We start from the raw sequence: 16,212 nt of genomic DNA on the forward strand, positions 1-16,212 counted from the left end.
CCAAAAATATTATTAGTAAGCTAACTATGGCAGGGTATTCACACAATCAAATCACTAAGAGATTTTGTTTTCATAAAGCCTTGCAAATGTGTAAATATGCTTATGTGAACCATATGCAGGACTGGAATATATAGACTGAGTTATTCATTCTGGTTAGCCAAAATGGTTTCAGCCTAAATTCCCCTTTTATACACTTCTTAGTCTAATGATTTAAAATATATCTCATTTTCCTTATAATTTTAAAAGCGTGCACATTTTGGAAAGGAGGGCATTTTATGGGCAGTTTCACAGAATGGATAATATAGAGTGGAATACAGCAGTATTTCTCAATCTCAGTAGACTTCAACTCCCAGAATTCCTCAGCTAATGTTTTCACCAGAAAAGAAGGGGGGGGGGAGTAAGCTCTCCGTAGTAAACTCTCCTTTTTTCTTGAATGCTCCCTAATCCCCTCCATTTATCTTTCTCCTTTGTGGGGCGTGGGTGCGAGGTTACTCAGGACTACAGCTACAGACCTGTTTATTTTTCAAACTCTTTCTCTCATCTAATTCTTCCGACAGTATCTCTCATACTGGCTTTACCACACAAAGGCCGGATGTCTTTCAAGGGAGGTGATAATCCGGGCAGTTCGGTTTTAAGTTGTCAGGAGTTTAAAAATTTAGAGCTTTCGGTTTTATATCTTTTCTGGCGTTTGCCACTAACGTTTCATGTGCCAGTAACGCGTCATCCTATTCCATCCCGCCTTCTCCATTTATCAGGCGGGCACTCTTAAGGCTTTCCCGCCAAACTTCAGAAAACTTGAGCTAGCTAATACCACCATCGCATCGCATCGCATCGCGCCTGCGCCGCGGGAAGTGTTTGTGCTCCAAAGTAAGTGCTGGGAGATGTGGGAAATTAGGAAAGGGGTCGATTATGCTCCAGTTTTGCGAGACTCTAGATTCTAAATGCAATCGCTCATTCCTCATATGTTTTGGCCTCCAATCCCCCAGTCATCTTTGTTGCTCTTCTCTCTGCACTCTTTGTATTTATGTCTCAGGATAATGTTGCAAGATCAAATCTGAGTCGATCGCCAGGATCAGAGATTTACTCTTCTGAGTTTCAGACTCATGCAAGAACCATCTTCAGGAAAATTCAGTCTTACTGGAATAGGTGCTTTGGGCTGTTCTGTGGGTTATATTTATGTGATGCCTTTGTACTGGCTGATCGGTATGTTAGTAGCTGGCAATTGGTTGTTTCCTTATGCTGCCAATATCACTCCAGTATGTAAATTGCTAGGGTTTACTGATTTATTGTCACAGGTGTTCTTTTTGGGGGGTAATTTTTTTATTGATTTTTTAAAAACAAACATAAACAAAACATAAAACATCTTTTTTGAAAGCAGCTTGATCCCGGGTTACATCTCTGTACAGACACAAATTCAAATTCATGTTCATTTTATATACCATTCCATATCTTATTACCATTCTACATTTTCTACATAGCTTCTCCCCTCTTTTAACTTTCTTAATTTTATTTTATTTATTTCATCTCAATTCAGATCATTATACTTACATTCTTTGTCTGTCCTGTTTCCAGCTGTCTATTATCTTTTCTCATTAGACAAAATTTCTCCTGTAATCACTGATTAGAGTATGACGCCTTTATCTTTCCCCTAAATTTATAGCACTTAATATAATACATAACTTCCATTCAGATTCTGCTTAGTACATTCTAAAAGTTACACACTATATTTTAAAAAGAGAAAAAATTATAAATATATAATATAATTAAAACAACAAATCCATGCCAATTCAAATCTATTATTAATAGTATTTATTTAAATCTTAAATATTTTACACATTACTTTTCAAATAAGTATCATACTTCTATGGGAACACTTATAAACTTTCCATAGTTGCTTCCCCCCCACTTCACTCATATTTTAAAACATTATACCATTAAATTTTTCCCATTCCTTCCTAGTTCAATTCTCTCATTTATTTCATTTCATTATTTTGTTCACAAAAATTTCTCTGAATTACACTGAGTATTTTATCCCACTTTTTAATCATATGTTATTTCCAATTTTCTAACATAATTTCTAATACAAATATAACAATACAATCTTATGCACTTTTGCAGAATCACTTTTTCAGTTAAATTTTTACCCATTATCTCTAAATAAGTCCTGTTTCTTTACATCTTGCTCCACACCTTTGTAGCTTCTCTTCCCTTCCTTCCTCTCTTGCTTCTTCTCTCTGTCCTTTTTACCCCCTTGTCTCTCCACCTCCATTTCCCTCTTCTGTGTTCCCCTTTTCTGTTGCTTTCTGACATTATATCCACTTTTCACCTTATTTTTCCCTTTTATGGTTGTTTTTTGGGGGTCTTAAAGTCTCCATTCTCTTTTCCCCCCCTTTCCCTCTTCTTCCCTAGGTAAAGTTACTTGTTTGTCAAAGATGGCTTCTTCTTTGTCCCTATCTTCTTGTTGCGTAGTCTTTTCTTGCAGTTTCTCATAGGTACCAGATCGCCATTTCTAAGAATTGAAAAACAGAGCCAAGAGAGTCCTTCCCTTCTTGTTCCTCTTCTTTATATTTTTTAAATTCCATTTTCAGTTCATCCACAAGTGATGCCATTGTAAAAAAAATTTCAAACAACCACCCAAGTGTTTTTAGTCATTCAAATATAGTTTCCAAAAATCCCAAAGTCACCCAGCAATCCAAATACACACAAACTTTTAACACTTTCTTCTTTTTTCACTTTCTCTTCCTGGGCTTACTATTTAGTTACAAAGTTCCAGTTAAGATGTATCTTTTAGAAGTCTTGTTAGAATTTAATCAGATTCTTTTAAATTCCAGGCAGTCTCCTCTTTCCAAATCCTCCTCTTATTTTTTTCCTCTCCCTTCCCACTTACAGCAAAAAAATTTTTTTTTAAATGTTCAGAAATCCTTATTGTCCCCTTGATATTTAATTATCCAGTTTAATTACCTCTTGATGCCAAAGCGGGTTTTTCCAATTTCTCATTCATCTCTGTTCACTATCAACGTAAGGAAGGATAGTGAAAGAAAATTTCCCTTTTCACTTTCATTCACTGCTTCCAAATCTTCTTTGGGAGCGATGTATCTTTTTAAAATTTAAATTCCAAGATACCTTGATTGTTGCTTCTTATCCCGGTCAGCCAAAACTTTCACTTCTTAACTTCCTCCTGCACTTTCTTTTCCGGATGAGTGCTTTTTTGAGGCGGCCATTTCTGACCACCGCTCGTTTGCCTTTGGGAAAGAGAGTTTAGCCAGCTAGGGAGGGAAGATGTGGCTTCCCTCGACCCTGCTGGGATCTCCCCCCTCTTTGCCACCTCTATGGGGTGGCTTACCCGAAGCCAGACTAGCTCAGGACGCTCCAGCGGCGAGCCCAGGCAGAAACCGTGCATGATCGCGGATTCCTGCCTGCCGTCGAAGCCATGGAAACCGGACTCTTGTCACAGATGTTCTTGATAATGACTCTTATTTGGTGAAATGTTGCATTTGGGAACATTTTCTCCAAACTTTTATTTTTGTGCAGTACAATGGATAATTAAAAACCTTTTTCTGCCAACATAACTGCTTTTTTTCCCCAGGGGTCTCGTGAATCAGGGCATTCATTGTTTTATCTTTCCAAAAATTAATGAGTTCTTGCTGTGCATTTGATGATCTTATAATGTGATTATTATATAGTATGTAACTGCTATTTTTGCCTGAAAACAAATGGTTGTTGTCTAAGCCCTTACAGATGAAAAGTTAGTGAGTGAAGAAGGATAAACATGATCTAGAGCTTAAAGTAAAAAGGAACGTTAGGAAAATTAATAAGTAATTATATAGCATGGACATATCATAAAGTAATCTCTAAAAATCTTGAAACCTATATGCAAACTTAAAATTTTCAACAACAAATTGTTCCAGGTTATTTAACTTTTTAAATTAATTTGTTACTAAATGCTACAAATGCTGGAGGCATTATTGAGTATTTCAAATGAGCATTCCATGAAATCTGATAGCCAATCCAATCAATTATGGCCTTGGTAGTATAAATAATGTCCACAGCTGGTTTGAAAACAGTACTTAATTCATAAAACGTAAAGGATATGTTGGGCAAGTGCTATACAGCAGGGGTCCCCAAACTTGGTAAATTTAAGACTTGTAGACTTCAACTCCCAAAATTCTCCAACCAGCATAGCTAGTATTTTTTTTTAGAATCTTCCAGAGTTACTGCCAAATTGTATTTTTAATGTGATTAAATAGAAGTATTGAATATTAAAGAGTTGTGTTAACTTTAAGTAAGCTATATATATAGACTAAATAAAATTTAGTCTTATCGAATATTTATAAGTGCTACTTCAGTCAAAAACTTTGAAAAAGTTGTGCATTCTAGGTGAATTTGAACTCAATTAACTGTTAGTAGTGACAGCATTATTCTCTTTGCCCCATTCCTCAAATTCTTCTCCAGATCTGTCTACAAACACCATATAGAATTTTAAGAAACATGGAAGAAGAGCTTAAAGAATTCATGTTGAATATCCTTGAAGACCTGACAAAGGATGACATGAGCAAATTAGGAACAATACTGAACAGCAAAAAAATAGAAGAGGTTGAAATCCCCTCAAATAGGCTAGAGAATCTTGAAGCAAAAAAGGCAACACAATTATTTATGTCCTATTATGAAGAACCTCTAAAAGCACTTATGGAGAGCCTCTGTTATATTCCTAGAAAAGATCTTGTTTTAAAGATCCGTGCTAAAATTGAAACTGGTAAGTTGAGTGATGTTTGTGTATTTTCAAATAAGAGTAACCCACATTAATTTATTGAATTTTTACACTTCATGATTCTTTAGTGATCCTATGCAGTGCACAGATCCACACACACAGAACACTAAAACTGCTGTGTACAATGATAAAAAGATAATGAACAAAAGATGGCACAAGATAGCAAAAGCATATAGTCATAAATTTGTACAGTGTTATTTCTACTTACTATGTAAGTGATCAGATAAGAGAATTGCACATTGTTTTCACGGCTTCTTCATTTATTTAATGTCCATGCTCTATTTTTCATCCAGAAAGACTTAAAGAGTAATTTATAGAATAATGAGAAGTCTCTATTTTCACAGTCATAAGGACTTTGTGGCTATCTGTATTCATAAGATGTGGGGGGGAAAGGTGATTGATAGCATGCATTGGTGTGTACATCACAACAATTTGCACCTCCTAAAACGCATTTTTCCTCGGATTATGTGTAAATTTTTTAGGGAGTTGCAATATGTGAGCTCCCACCTTTTCCCCTTTGGATTCAGATAGTTGCATAGTCCTAATGCTTACTATTTAAAATGACAACACAGTGAAGGAATGATAGGGTGGGAAGAGATTATGAAAACAATAGGCACCAATTCTTAATGTTTTATATACTCTTATAATGACTAGCTATGATGGAAATGATGTGTAGTACATAGAAGATAGTAGATGAAGTGTCTAAAGCACGTGATACTCCATAATTGGTTTATTTCTAAATCTCTATAAAAGTTTATGATCCTGAGAGTAGAATTTATTATATTATTATTCAAACCAAATATTTTACATTACAAAATTTTATCAATGATGCAGTTATTTTGCAAGATGAGTTGTTTCTCTCAAAGTCCTCTCAGAGCAGAAGTCAAACTGTTAAATGCTCTCAGTTGTTACGCAGCAGATTTCACAGACACCTACTTTTAGAAATAACAACCTTTCCACAAATAAGTGGTTAGGGCAACAACTGCAATTCTGAAGGCATAGGTTGCTTAATCTTGGTCCAGTGAAGGCCTAGTAAGGGAAGGTTAGGTACTTTAATATTAACTTACAAAGGAGTCTCAAGTAAATTGCATTATTATTATTTAAATGGAAGCTTTTTGCAACAGATAAATGGAAGCTTGCCAGAAATAAACCACAGATGAGAATCAGCTTTGTTACTTGCTAGAAAGAACTGAAGGTAAAGAGACCACTTAGAGGAAGTTTGATGACAGGATGCGGTCTAAAAATTCTGTTGCAAGTGGGCCGTTACTTAGAGGTAATTTAACTGATTTTAGCGTACAGGGCAGGGGTCCAGAAATGAACAAAAGTCCATCAATAATACACTAAAAACTCAATCCTTGTATTTAAATGAGCAACTTAGAAATCATGCAAAGAGTATTTTGGAGCACATGTGAGTCTGTGCATAATCAGCATTCCCAGGACATGTTAGATAACCAATGAGTGAGGTTGTAATTATGTGCTTTTCTGTGTGTGTGTGTGTACACGTATATATCCCTGATGTCTAGCTAAGGGCTCAAGGTCTGAATTTTGCCAAGGACTATAAGTTACATGATTCTTGTTCTGCTTATTACGCTCTGGATGGGTATAAAGCAGAGAGAGCAACTCCACAAAGCATCCATTCAGAGTCTTTTTTATTGGGTCATCAGATATCCTATCAATTCACATTTATGATGAGGTTCTTCTTAATGTCCAATCCTTTGCATATCTGAATTGTGGTGTAAAAAAATAAAGTCTCATCTCCATGATGATTGAAGCAGCTGCATGGTTTGGTGGAATCAGGCAAGAGGGAGGGAGCCTCCCCCAACCCAACAAGGGTCAATTTAGTGACCAATCAGGATTACAGATGTGGCCACATGACATGAACTACATTTCCCAGGATACCTCAACTACATTTACCATGATGCATTCCCTTAAGGGGACAGCTCTCAAATCCTAACTAACTATCCCAAATCCCATTAACTCTAAACTGTCTGGACAGCACACACCCCGCCTGGAATTGTAAATTCCACTAACTAAGTAAAGAGCAATTAACTAACATAAACAGTTAAGAGTGAATGCTAACTGAATAGCAGATAACTATGTAACTAAAATAAACAGCTATATAACTAAAGGAAACAGTAAATAGCAATAAAGCATCAAACAAAGCAACGCATGCAAAGCTTGAGATTCAATCTTCAAGTTCAGCTTTTCTCCGTAGCAACACTAGGTCGGTGACCTGTCACGTGTAGAGCTTCTTGCTGCAAGTGTGCTGGTCACCTCTGGAAGCCTTTTAGGGTGGACAGGTACTGTTGGTGCCAATGATGAAAGTCTGGTGGTCGCTTCTGGCGGCCTTTTAGGGTTGGAGCGGTACTCTTGCTTCCACGGTGTCGGGAAGCTGTTGGATAGGGTGTTGCGGAGGTATATGCTTGTGTAGAGAGTCTTAGTGGAAGTCTGGTGGTTGCTGGAGGCTGTTTGGGGTGTCCTAGCAAAAGTGTACTGGTCGCCGGTGGCCTTTTAGGATGGAACGGCATTCTTGTTTTCGATGGTGTTAAAAGGCATCGGAAGACTGTCGGAATGGATGGTGCTAAGGCATCTGCCTGGGTTGGGGCCTGCATTTGATCTACACTGACAAGTCCTGAGATTCCCCAACCCAGGTCTGTCTTGAAGGCAAAGGGTAAGTATCTCAGGCCTCTGACTACTTCAGTGTGTGCAAAGGCGTCAGGGGCATCGAATCCCAACAAGAGCAAAATCTTGGCTTCAGGATCTAGGGCGGGAAATAGATGAGCCATATGCTTCATGTGACGTATTTTGCTGGCTGCAGTCATTGGTATCCTATTCCATTCCAACACAGGCAGCAGTAGGAACTGGGAACTTCCATCTAATGACTCTATACAGAGTCCAGTAGCTTCCCTCCCCGCCGTGCATCTTGGTGAGGTGCATGTTGATATCGTGAAGGGCACTTCTTCTTTCTGAACATCAAAGAGGTCAAAGAATGCGGACCTGGCTAGTGAGCGATCACTCTGAGGATCCAGTATTACATTCATCTTCACTGCTTCTTCTGGCGTCCATCTGGGTAGACTTTGGCAAAGCAGATCTGACGACACGAGCGAGGGGCTGGTGTGCCATCGCACATCGCTATGTAATTGACACTCACCACTGGCTCTGGGTGTGCTTCTATAGCACGTTGAGGCTCCTTGTTCAAAGGAGGGCTACGAGATGTCTGCAGTGGTGGATCAGCATCTGGATGCAGTGCAGTCGGATGCATGTCACTTTTGCAGATATGACATTGCACTTTGGCTGTGCAGTATTTGGGCAAGTGTTTGAATTTGCAACACTTGTTGCAGAATTGGAGCTCTTTTATCAACTCTTTCCTTTTGGTCAGGGATTTCACTGCGAACCCCTGGCAATTGTTCAGCGAGTGTCGAGTGTGTTGCAAAGGACAAAACTGGCTTCTCTTTGGAGTCGGAGATCTAAATTGGGTTGTATCTGATGAGTCCTCTCCCGAACTGTTTATGGAGGAGGTTGCGACTTCTGTGTCATGTGTGTTATTGTGGTTCTGATCTGTAGCAATCTGCAGCACATTCTGGAGAGGTGCAAAGTTTTGGTTGTGTTCTTTGTTAGCTGGGAAGAATCTGCGTCTGAGGCGGAGGTTTCTGAAGCTGTTGCAGGACTCTGTTTGCCGGACAACAAATTCTTGGAGAAGGGCAAAAGGTGGTTCTCATTTGCGGTTTGCGGCCAGAAAGGCATCAGGCAAAACAATCCATCATTCTAATATTTCTTTTGGGAGTTCAGCGATGATTGCTTCTTGCATTATGAAGAGATCAAGGCAAGCCAGTCCTGGTAAATCAGAACATTCTTTGGCTGTTTGCAGCTCCATAAGGATGTTGGAAAAGTTCTCTAGTCTTCGGGTTTCGTGGATGGCGATACATGGGAAACTGTTAAGTCGTTCTAGGAGCGAGTATTCCATCAATGTGTCCTCACCATATTTCTGGTCCAAAGCATCCCACGTTCGTTTGTATGCCTGTGTCGTTAAGTATGCCTGTGTAAATGTCTTTCACTATGTAACTAGACCATGGTTTTAGCCATGCCAACAGAAATTTAAGATCTTCACCAGAAAGCAGCTGTTCACGTTGAATGGTACTTGTGAAAATGTTTTTCCACAGTAGGTATTCTCTGCCTGGCTTGTCATTGAATTTCTACACACCACTAGCTGCTAAGTCTAACCTTCCACACCTTAGTGACGGTTCTCTGTTACTTCTCTCTGAGGGCAGGTCATCTCTTTGTATGACGTCCTCTATGACGTCCTTTTAAGTTAGCAGAGGTGTAACCTGAGACAGAGAAGCTTCTCTTGATGAAAAGAGGGGAGGGGGGATTTGCCCCTTCCTGCATCCACGATCAGGTTAGAGGTACAAAGGAATAGCGTGCATATTTACTCCTGGCTTTAAAATATCTTTGTCTTTATCACAAAATTCAAATTACTTTTGCTTCACTCTACTTCCAGGAATCAAGATTTATTATCTTTCTACTGCTTGTTACGCTCTGGATGGGTATAAAGCAGGCAGAGCAACTCCACAAAGCATCCATACAAAGTCTTTTTTATTGGTTCATCAGGCATCCTATCAACTCACATTTATGACAAGGTTTTTCTTAATGTCCAATCCTTTGCATATCTGAATTGCGGTGTAGAAAGATACTAAAGTCTCATCCCCATGATGATTGAAGCGGCTGCATGGTATGGTGGATTCAGGCAAGAGGGAGGGAGACTCTCCAAACCCACAAGGGTCAATTTAGTGACTAATCAGTATTACAGATGTAGCCACATAACATGAACTACATTTCCCAGGATACCTTATTGGCATTTACCATAATGCATTCCCTTAAGGGGACAGCTCTCAAATCCTAACTATCCCAAATCCCATTAACTCTAAACTGTCTGGACAGCACAATTCCTTTTAACAAAGATTATATAGATATTGAAAGGCAAATTAATATAATGGTTAATGGAATCGGGCCATCAGGAGACAATGAACCTTAAGTAAAAGGCAGGTTGGGTGACTTTGGACCAGTGGCTTTCGTTCCAGGAACAAGGAAATGGCAAACAACTTCTGAAAATCTGCATGAACTTGACAAGGAAGCAACAAAATAGCTGCGTATTCCAGCTGACTAACTATTTGTCTATCAAAATATGAGATTGAATAATTCTAAAAACTGCATGACATTTTGGAACAATTTATTTAATAAATGCTCATGACAATTCGCATTCATAAAAGATATTAAAACAAAAATAATTTTGATATGTCAATTTTAGTATAGACAAATAAAAATAGCAATAAGTATAACATTATGAACAGCTCTACTCCAGCTACTGTGTACAATTCTAAATACTTACTTTTTATGCATTAGAGTCTAAGGCATTGAAGCATTATCAGTTGTACATGTGATGATTATTGAACAATGATACAGCATTATATACATACACGTTTGGCAGATAGTTTGATTAGCAACATTAAAAAGTGATGTAAAACAAAGGTATTGGTTAAGAGAATTGTTTTTTAACTGTTTGAAGAGAATTCTATTAACTTCCCAAACAAACAAGAAATACGTATATTATTATATATTATATACAATTTTTGTATATCCAAAGTTTTCTCAAAAGTGCTTTCCAAAAGACAACTGACTTTCCCGTTTTCTTTTCTTTGAAAACATTTCGCTTCTCACCCAAGAAGTTTCTTCAGTCCAGTTCTACAGAACTGAAGGAGCTTCTTGGATGAGAAGCAAAATGTTTTCAAAGAAGAAGGAAAAAACAAGAAAGTCCAGTTGCCTTTTGGAAAAGCACTTTTGGGACAACCGTGACCTGGATATTTAGTTATATCCAGTGTTATTTGTTTTATATTTTGCATTAATGAAAATATTTACATTGAAGCATTATACTTTCTTGTAAAACATAGATGAGAAGGAACATGAAGCTCAAAATAATGAGAAGTTTGCATTAATAAAATCCTGTTCAGGAAGCAATGACCGTCCACTATATACTGGTATGTAATTGTTAATTCAAAATAGCTTACTAACATTTACTATAAAATATGTCCAGGGGGGTAAGTAGTGCAAATGAAGTGAAGCTATGCACATTTTTGCCATTTTTAAAATAACTCAGATTTATTGGCATCTTATTTTCAGTTTAAAATTATTGTTTTGCTGACATATTGAACAATTCTCATTGTGGACTCCCCAGATAGTTAGAAGTGATGTGTGTTCATAAATTTGTATTTAAAACATATACTTCCTTTTTGTGTATCAATAGCTCACTGAAATCCAAATGGTATGGTATTGAATTCTATGAATTAACAGGTTTTCAAAGATTTGCTTACCCTACCTACTGTATTTCCACAAAAATAAGATCCACCCTGAAAATAAGCCGGGAGGATGGGCATGGCCAGCACAAGAGGCGGTAAGCATGTCTGGGGCAGATACCATTAATACTGAAGAGAGAGAGAGAGAGAGAAATCCTCTTGGTTCCTGTCCTTTTCCATGTCTTTCCACTTTTCACTCAGTGTAAACGTGTGTGTGTGTGTGAGTGGGAGAAAAGTACAATTTGAAGGGTTGTCAGCAAATATATATATACAACCAGTGAAAGATACAGTGATCGCTGCATATTTTCAAGGCAGTGAGAAGACTCAGGAAGAGCTATGCTCCCCACCACACACGCACAAAAACACACAAACGTTTACACTTAGTGAAAAGACACACCGCCCCAGGGCAACCACATCTCTTCATTAATCTGCTTTCCAGCTCCATTCTCCACCGCCGTGTGCAGGACTATGGTAAAAAAAATAGTTAAACCTTCCATTTTCTTGAGATCAGGGGATGTGGCTACCTTGGGGTTGGCTATTGGATGAGGAGCCTGTGTGTGTGTCTGTGTGTGAAAGAGAGAGTACATCACTGCCAGCCCTGGATAACTCTGAGGTTGGATGATCTCTCTCTCCCCCTCCCTCTCTCTCTCACACACACGCACAAACAGAGGCCCCTCACCCCATACCCAGGCAGCCACATTCCTTCACTAACCAGCTTTCATCTGTGGGACTACAGTAAAAAAAATAATTCAGATCTTCCAACTTTTCATGAAAAAAAATAAGACCTTCCAGAAATTAGACCTGGTGCCTTTTTTGGTGGCCCCCAAAATATAAGACCCAGTCTTATTTTCGGGCAAAAATAAGATATATATAGAAACTTTGCCTGTTGTGAAACATACCTTTATTAACAAGTGATCTTGAAACATACCTTTATTAACCAGTGATACTTTCGGTTTGTTTTTTGCTCCTGTCTCTCCCAAACATTCTTAACACGGTTATAATAGTAACAGCAATGCATGGTATGTATAAAAATGCAAGATTAATAATATAACAGAATTATTCAATAAAATGTATTTAAAACCTAGAAAAATCCCAAGATCTATGTTAGAGCTGATTGAGACCATTGCCGTGTATATATCTCCAGATCATGAAAATCAGATGCAAATATGTTTATATTATTCCTTTGTGTTAGTACATAAAATCATTCATACCAATTATTTTATAATAGATTTTTATAATGTCTAGCTGATATGACTAATTTGGAAATATAGGCAAAACTTTACTAATGGAGAATAAAAATACCTTCAATTAATTATTAGCATTATTTTAAACAATAATATGTGTTAAAAATTAAACCAGCAGCCTAATTATGCTCAGTGCTGAAAAACATTTACTGGAGGATTTTAATTGGACAATCCTTTTGCATAGTAAGAAATTAAATTATTTTTTAAAAAATCTACAGTAAATTTAAAGTGTAAATTTCCATGTTTACTATGGTTTAGTACACATAGTACTACTCATTTCTAACTGTAGTGAAACAGCATTCTATGTTTCCTCTTAATGCAAATAAAGGGTTAATTGGCCACTTTTCAAAAGGCAGCCTTACAGTCAAAGTACCCGGGAAGAAAGATGTAGGATAAGAGAGAGAAAGTTGATAGGTTCAGAAAAAAGAGGAAAACAAAAAATGACACAGATACATACAGACACACAAAAACATATACATACATACTATAAAACGAACACAAAAAGATATTATGATACCTATTGCTAATCAAATATTAATAAGCATGGAAAATAGAAGTGTCATTCACCTCTTTAAACAGAAACAAAGTATATTTTCTGTTTATGCAATGTTGCTGCTGATTATTAACTAAATAATTTTAATAACAAATAATTTTAATTATTATTAACCTGCCTCTAAATACATGAAATAAACCCTGATGTTCAACACATTAGCCAATCTGTAAGGCTTGATTTTCATGACAACTAGAATTTTATTGCAACACTTTAAAGCTGTCATTCATTCATGTTTTCCCCACCTGTAGGTAAATATACACTTATTGATCTGCAAGACTATGCAACAAAGAATCAAGACCAACTAATAATGCACCTACAAAACATCCTGGAACCTGACCAATTTAATGCGCTGAAAAAAGAGCTGATTTGTAGAGTGCTGAATAAGGATTTTTCATTTACTGCTCAGAAATATTATGAATTGTTTAGAAACAGTGAAGTGAAAGAATTTTTGAAAAATAATGGTAAACCAAAAAAAATACCTATGAAACTTCTTGAAATTCTGTTCTCTAAGAAAAAAAACAACCGTAAAAGAAAGGCCCAGGAACAAATGCAGGGAGAAGGCAACAATTTGAAAAAGAAGCAAGAAGAAAAAATAATCCCAATTCATCCAATGGAACATAAATCTGGAAATGAAGATAATAATGTGATAGAAGAACATTGTCTGGATGATAAAACTACATTTGGAACTGAAAATGAAAAAATAATCCCAATTCATCCAATGGAACATAAATCTGGTAATGAAGATAATAATGTGATAGAAGAACATTGTCTGGATGATAAAACTACATTTGGAACTGAAAATGAAAAAATAATTCCAATTCATCCAATGGAACATAAATCTGGTAATGAAGATAATAATGTGATAGAAGAACATTGGCTGGATGAAGATTCAAGAATGGCCTTTGAGAACTGGTATGAAAAAGAAAAATACAGGGGAAAAATCTCTTTCAATTACATTGGCATTCATGAGCATCGAGAATACCCCTGCTTCATAGCTGTGGATGTATTACAATTCAGATTTCCAGATGACTCAGATTATCGTATTCTCGCAATTCTGCAGGATAAAAGAGATTTTACTAATTCACAAAAGCTGAAAAAGGAGGCGGAATTTGCATTGCAATTTAACATGGCTGTTCTAGATGTTAAATTTTCTGAAGTTATCTCCCCTAATGGATTTCCTTGTAAGATACAAGCTAATAAATCCTTTGGTGAATCTATTTTTTTTTTTGAAAATATTGTGTCTGAAATTGTGTTGCCTGTTCTAGCACTGTTTAAGTGGGTAAAGTTAAATGCTTTCAAGAATGCTAATGAAAAAAGCACATCTTTCCATGAGAAGAAGTTGCAAGTGTAGCTTCAGTATTCCACTGAAAATGTTAATTCATTTCTTGATTAAATTGTAAATGATAACTTGTGATTGGATACTCGGCTGAGGAGAATTCATATTTCCTTGTCCCCCCCTTGTTTTTAGCTTCAAAAAGCAGAAGATGTGAAAGCAGCAGCCATTTTGATTTCCCTCTGTTAAGATAGGAAGTTCTGATCTCATTATGGACTACAACCCCTGCTTTTTTAAATATAATATTCGAAAAGCAGATTTGTGAAGAAAATATATCAAATTTTCATTACAAAACCTTCCTTTTCTGAATTATATATTCTGTCAACATATTTGAAATAATTAAAAAAAATATTCCATGAAAAATATATTTGGGAAACATTGCTGTAGAAGAAACTAACAATCCTTTATGCATTTATGCAGAATTTATTCTCAATGAATTTAGTGAAGCTTACTCTTTGTTAAATAGCTAGAGATGTATGATTGACTGTGGGGTCCTTGGTGCCCTCTCAGCTTGCTTGCTTTTTTGCAGACATTTCATTATCTAGCTAGGGTAACATCATCAATCCTAGAGGGGAATGGAGTCTTTTTACATACATATAGTTTGCCCTTTTCAGCGTTAGTGGGAGTGTTCTTGGTGTTTTTTTTTATTAGGCTATTTTTTACTGTTTGTCTAAGCAGTAATTCTTTGATTGGGATATTGTTTACTGCTTGATTGTTGGTCTAATATTAATCTTGGTATTATGTTGTAATGACGAGGCAGTCAAGGTGTTTGATCATGATCAACTGAATCATGATGAACTTTATTGGAGTCTAGTCTTGCATTTATACACATTTTCAGTAATCTTCCAACATTGGTTAACTTTGGTTTCTGCTTAACTTTTGTTACTGTTCAGCATAGTAACTAACACAGTTAATGATCTCTAGTCAAAGTCCAACATATATTTACTTCCTCTCTCTAATCCTCCTTTAGATGAGTGACTTTGTTTGCCTGAGTTGTATTTGCTTGGAAACATTCTTTCTCTGAGGTTTGCCATCCAAGATAAGAACATTCCTGCAATTACAACTCTGCAGTATTAATCTGAATGTTAATTGCTGGCAAGGAGGCATTGTGGTCTTTTAGTTTGTTCGTTGTCTCTTCTGAATATAAAATACTATATTATTACCCTCCGTTTCTTTCTTTTCATATTTTCTTTCCTAAAACATAATTCTTTTTTTCATAAACAGGAATGTGGATATTTCATGTACTTTTAAAGAATTACGTGGGAACCACTTCTACAAAATCTATTTGCAATGCATATATTTGTAACATTTTAAAAATTGAAAACTATACTTACTATGAGCCGCAGTGGTGCAGTGGTTAGAATGCAGTACTGTAAGCTACTTTTGCTGATTGCTGGCTGCCTGCAATTTGACAGATCGAATCTCACCAGGCTCAAGGTTGACTCAACCTTCCATTCTTCCGAGGTCGGTAAAATGAGGACTGTAAAATGCGGGCAAAATGCTGACTCTGTAAACTGCTTAGAAAGGGCTGTAAAAGCACTGTGAAGTTGTATATAAGTCGTATATAAGCCTAAGTGCTGTTGCTATTAAACTATGCAGCAATTTTTATCTTTTTAAAATACTGTATGTTCTTTGTACTATATATATGCTATTTTAAATTGTTCTTTCCCTATCAATAAAATATTAAGAAGACTTATTATATTGCCTAGTTGATATGTGTGAATAATAGAAGAAGAGTCATCAGGGTTATACATTCAAGGGTAAGAAGAAAAAGGAACTTTGACAGCCTGTGAAATTTCTTTATTGCTTCTATGTGTTACGAGAGCTGGTTGGACTTGGGAGGTTGCCCTTTCTGATATATACTCGACCAGGTTTGTCACCAGCCAAGGTTCCAGGAAAGGGGAGGAGAGATAGGAGTTGTTATCCAGGACTTTCTGGCAGTTGTCAGGGGTGCTGCTCTACAAGTT

The 16,212-nt window shown here is 36.7% G+C and overlaps 1 protein-coding gene across 5 annotated transcripts; it reads left to right on the forward strand.

The window, feature by feature from the left end:
- Nucleotides 1-405: 405 nt before the first annotated feature.
- Nucleotides 406-15,944, forward strand: LOC113447850 (uncharacterized). 5 transcript variants are annotated; one of them, XM_087918095.1, is made up of 5 exons: nucleotides 406-867; nucleotides 4,453-4,753; nucleotides 10,714-10,800; nucleotides 11,114-11,213; nucleotides 13,161-13,289. In XM_087918095.1, the coding sequence occupies exons 2-5, from the start codon at nucleotides 4,489-4,491 to the stop codon at nucleotides 13,162-13,164; spliced, it is 456 nt and encodes a 151-aa protein (XP_087774221.1). In that variant the 5' UTR covers nucleotides 406-867; nucleotides 4,453-4,488; the 3' UTR covers nucleotides 13,165-13,289. The 5 variants fall into 5 exon arrangements, with proteins under 5 accessions (XP_087774221.1, XP_087774220.1, XP_087774217.1 ...); XM_087918091.1 differs by lacking the exon at nucleotides 11,114-11,213 and having other exon boundaries at nucleotides 416-867; nucleotides 13,161-15,944; XM_087918092.1 differs by lacking the exons at nucleotides 406-867; nucleotides 11,114-11,213 and adding an exon at nucleotides 1,028-1,146 and having other exon boundaries at nucleotides 13,161-15,944.
- The last annotated feature ends 268 nt before the right edge of the window (nucleotides 15,945-16,212 follow it).

The sequence above is a fragment of the Pseudonaja textilis genome, chromosome Z, assembly GCF_049901715.1.
Source record: "Pseudonaja textilis isolate UNSWEBS1 chromosome Z, rPseTex1.2, whole genome shotgun sequence".
NCBI classification, from domain to species: Eukaryota; Metazoa; Chordata; class Lepidosauria; order Squamata; family Elapidae; genus Pseudonaja; species Pseudonaja textilis.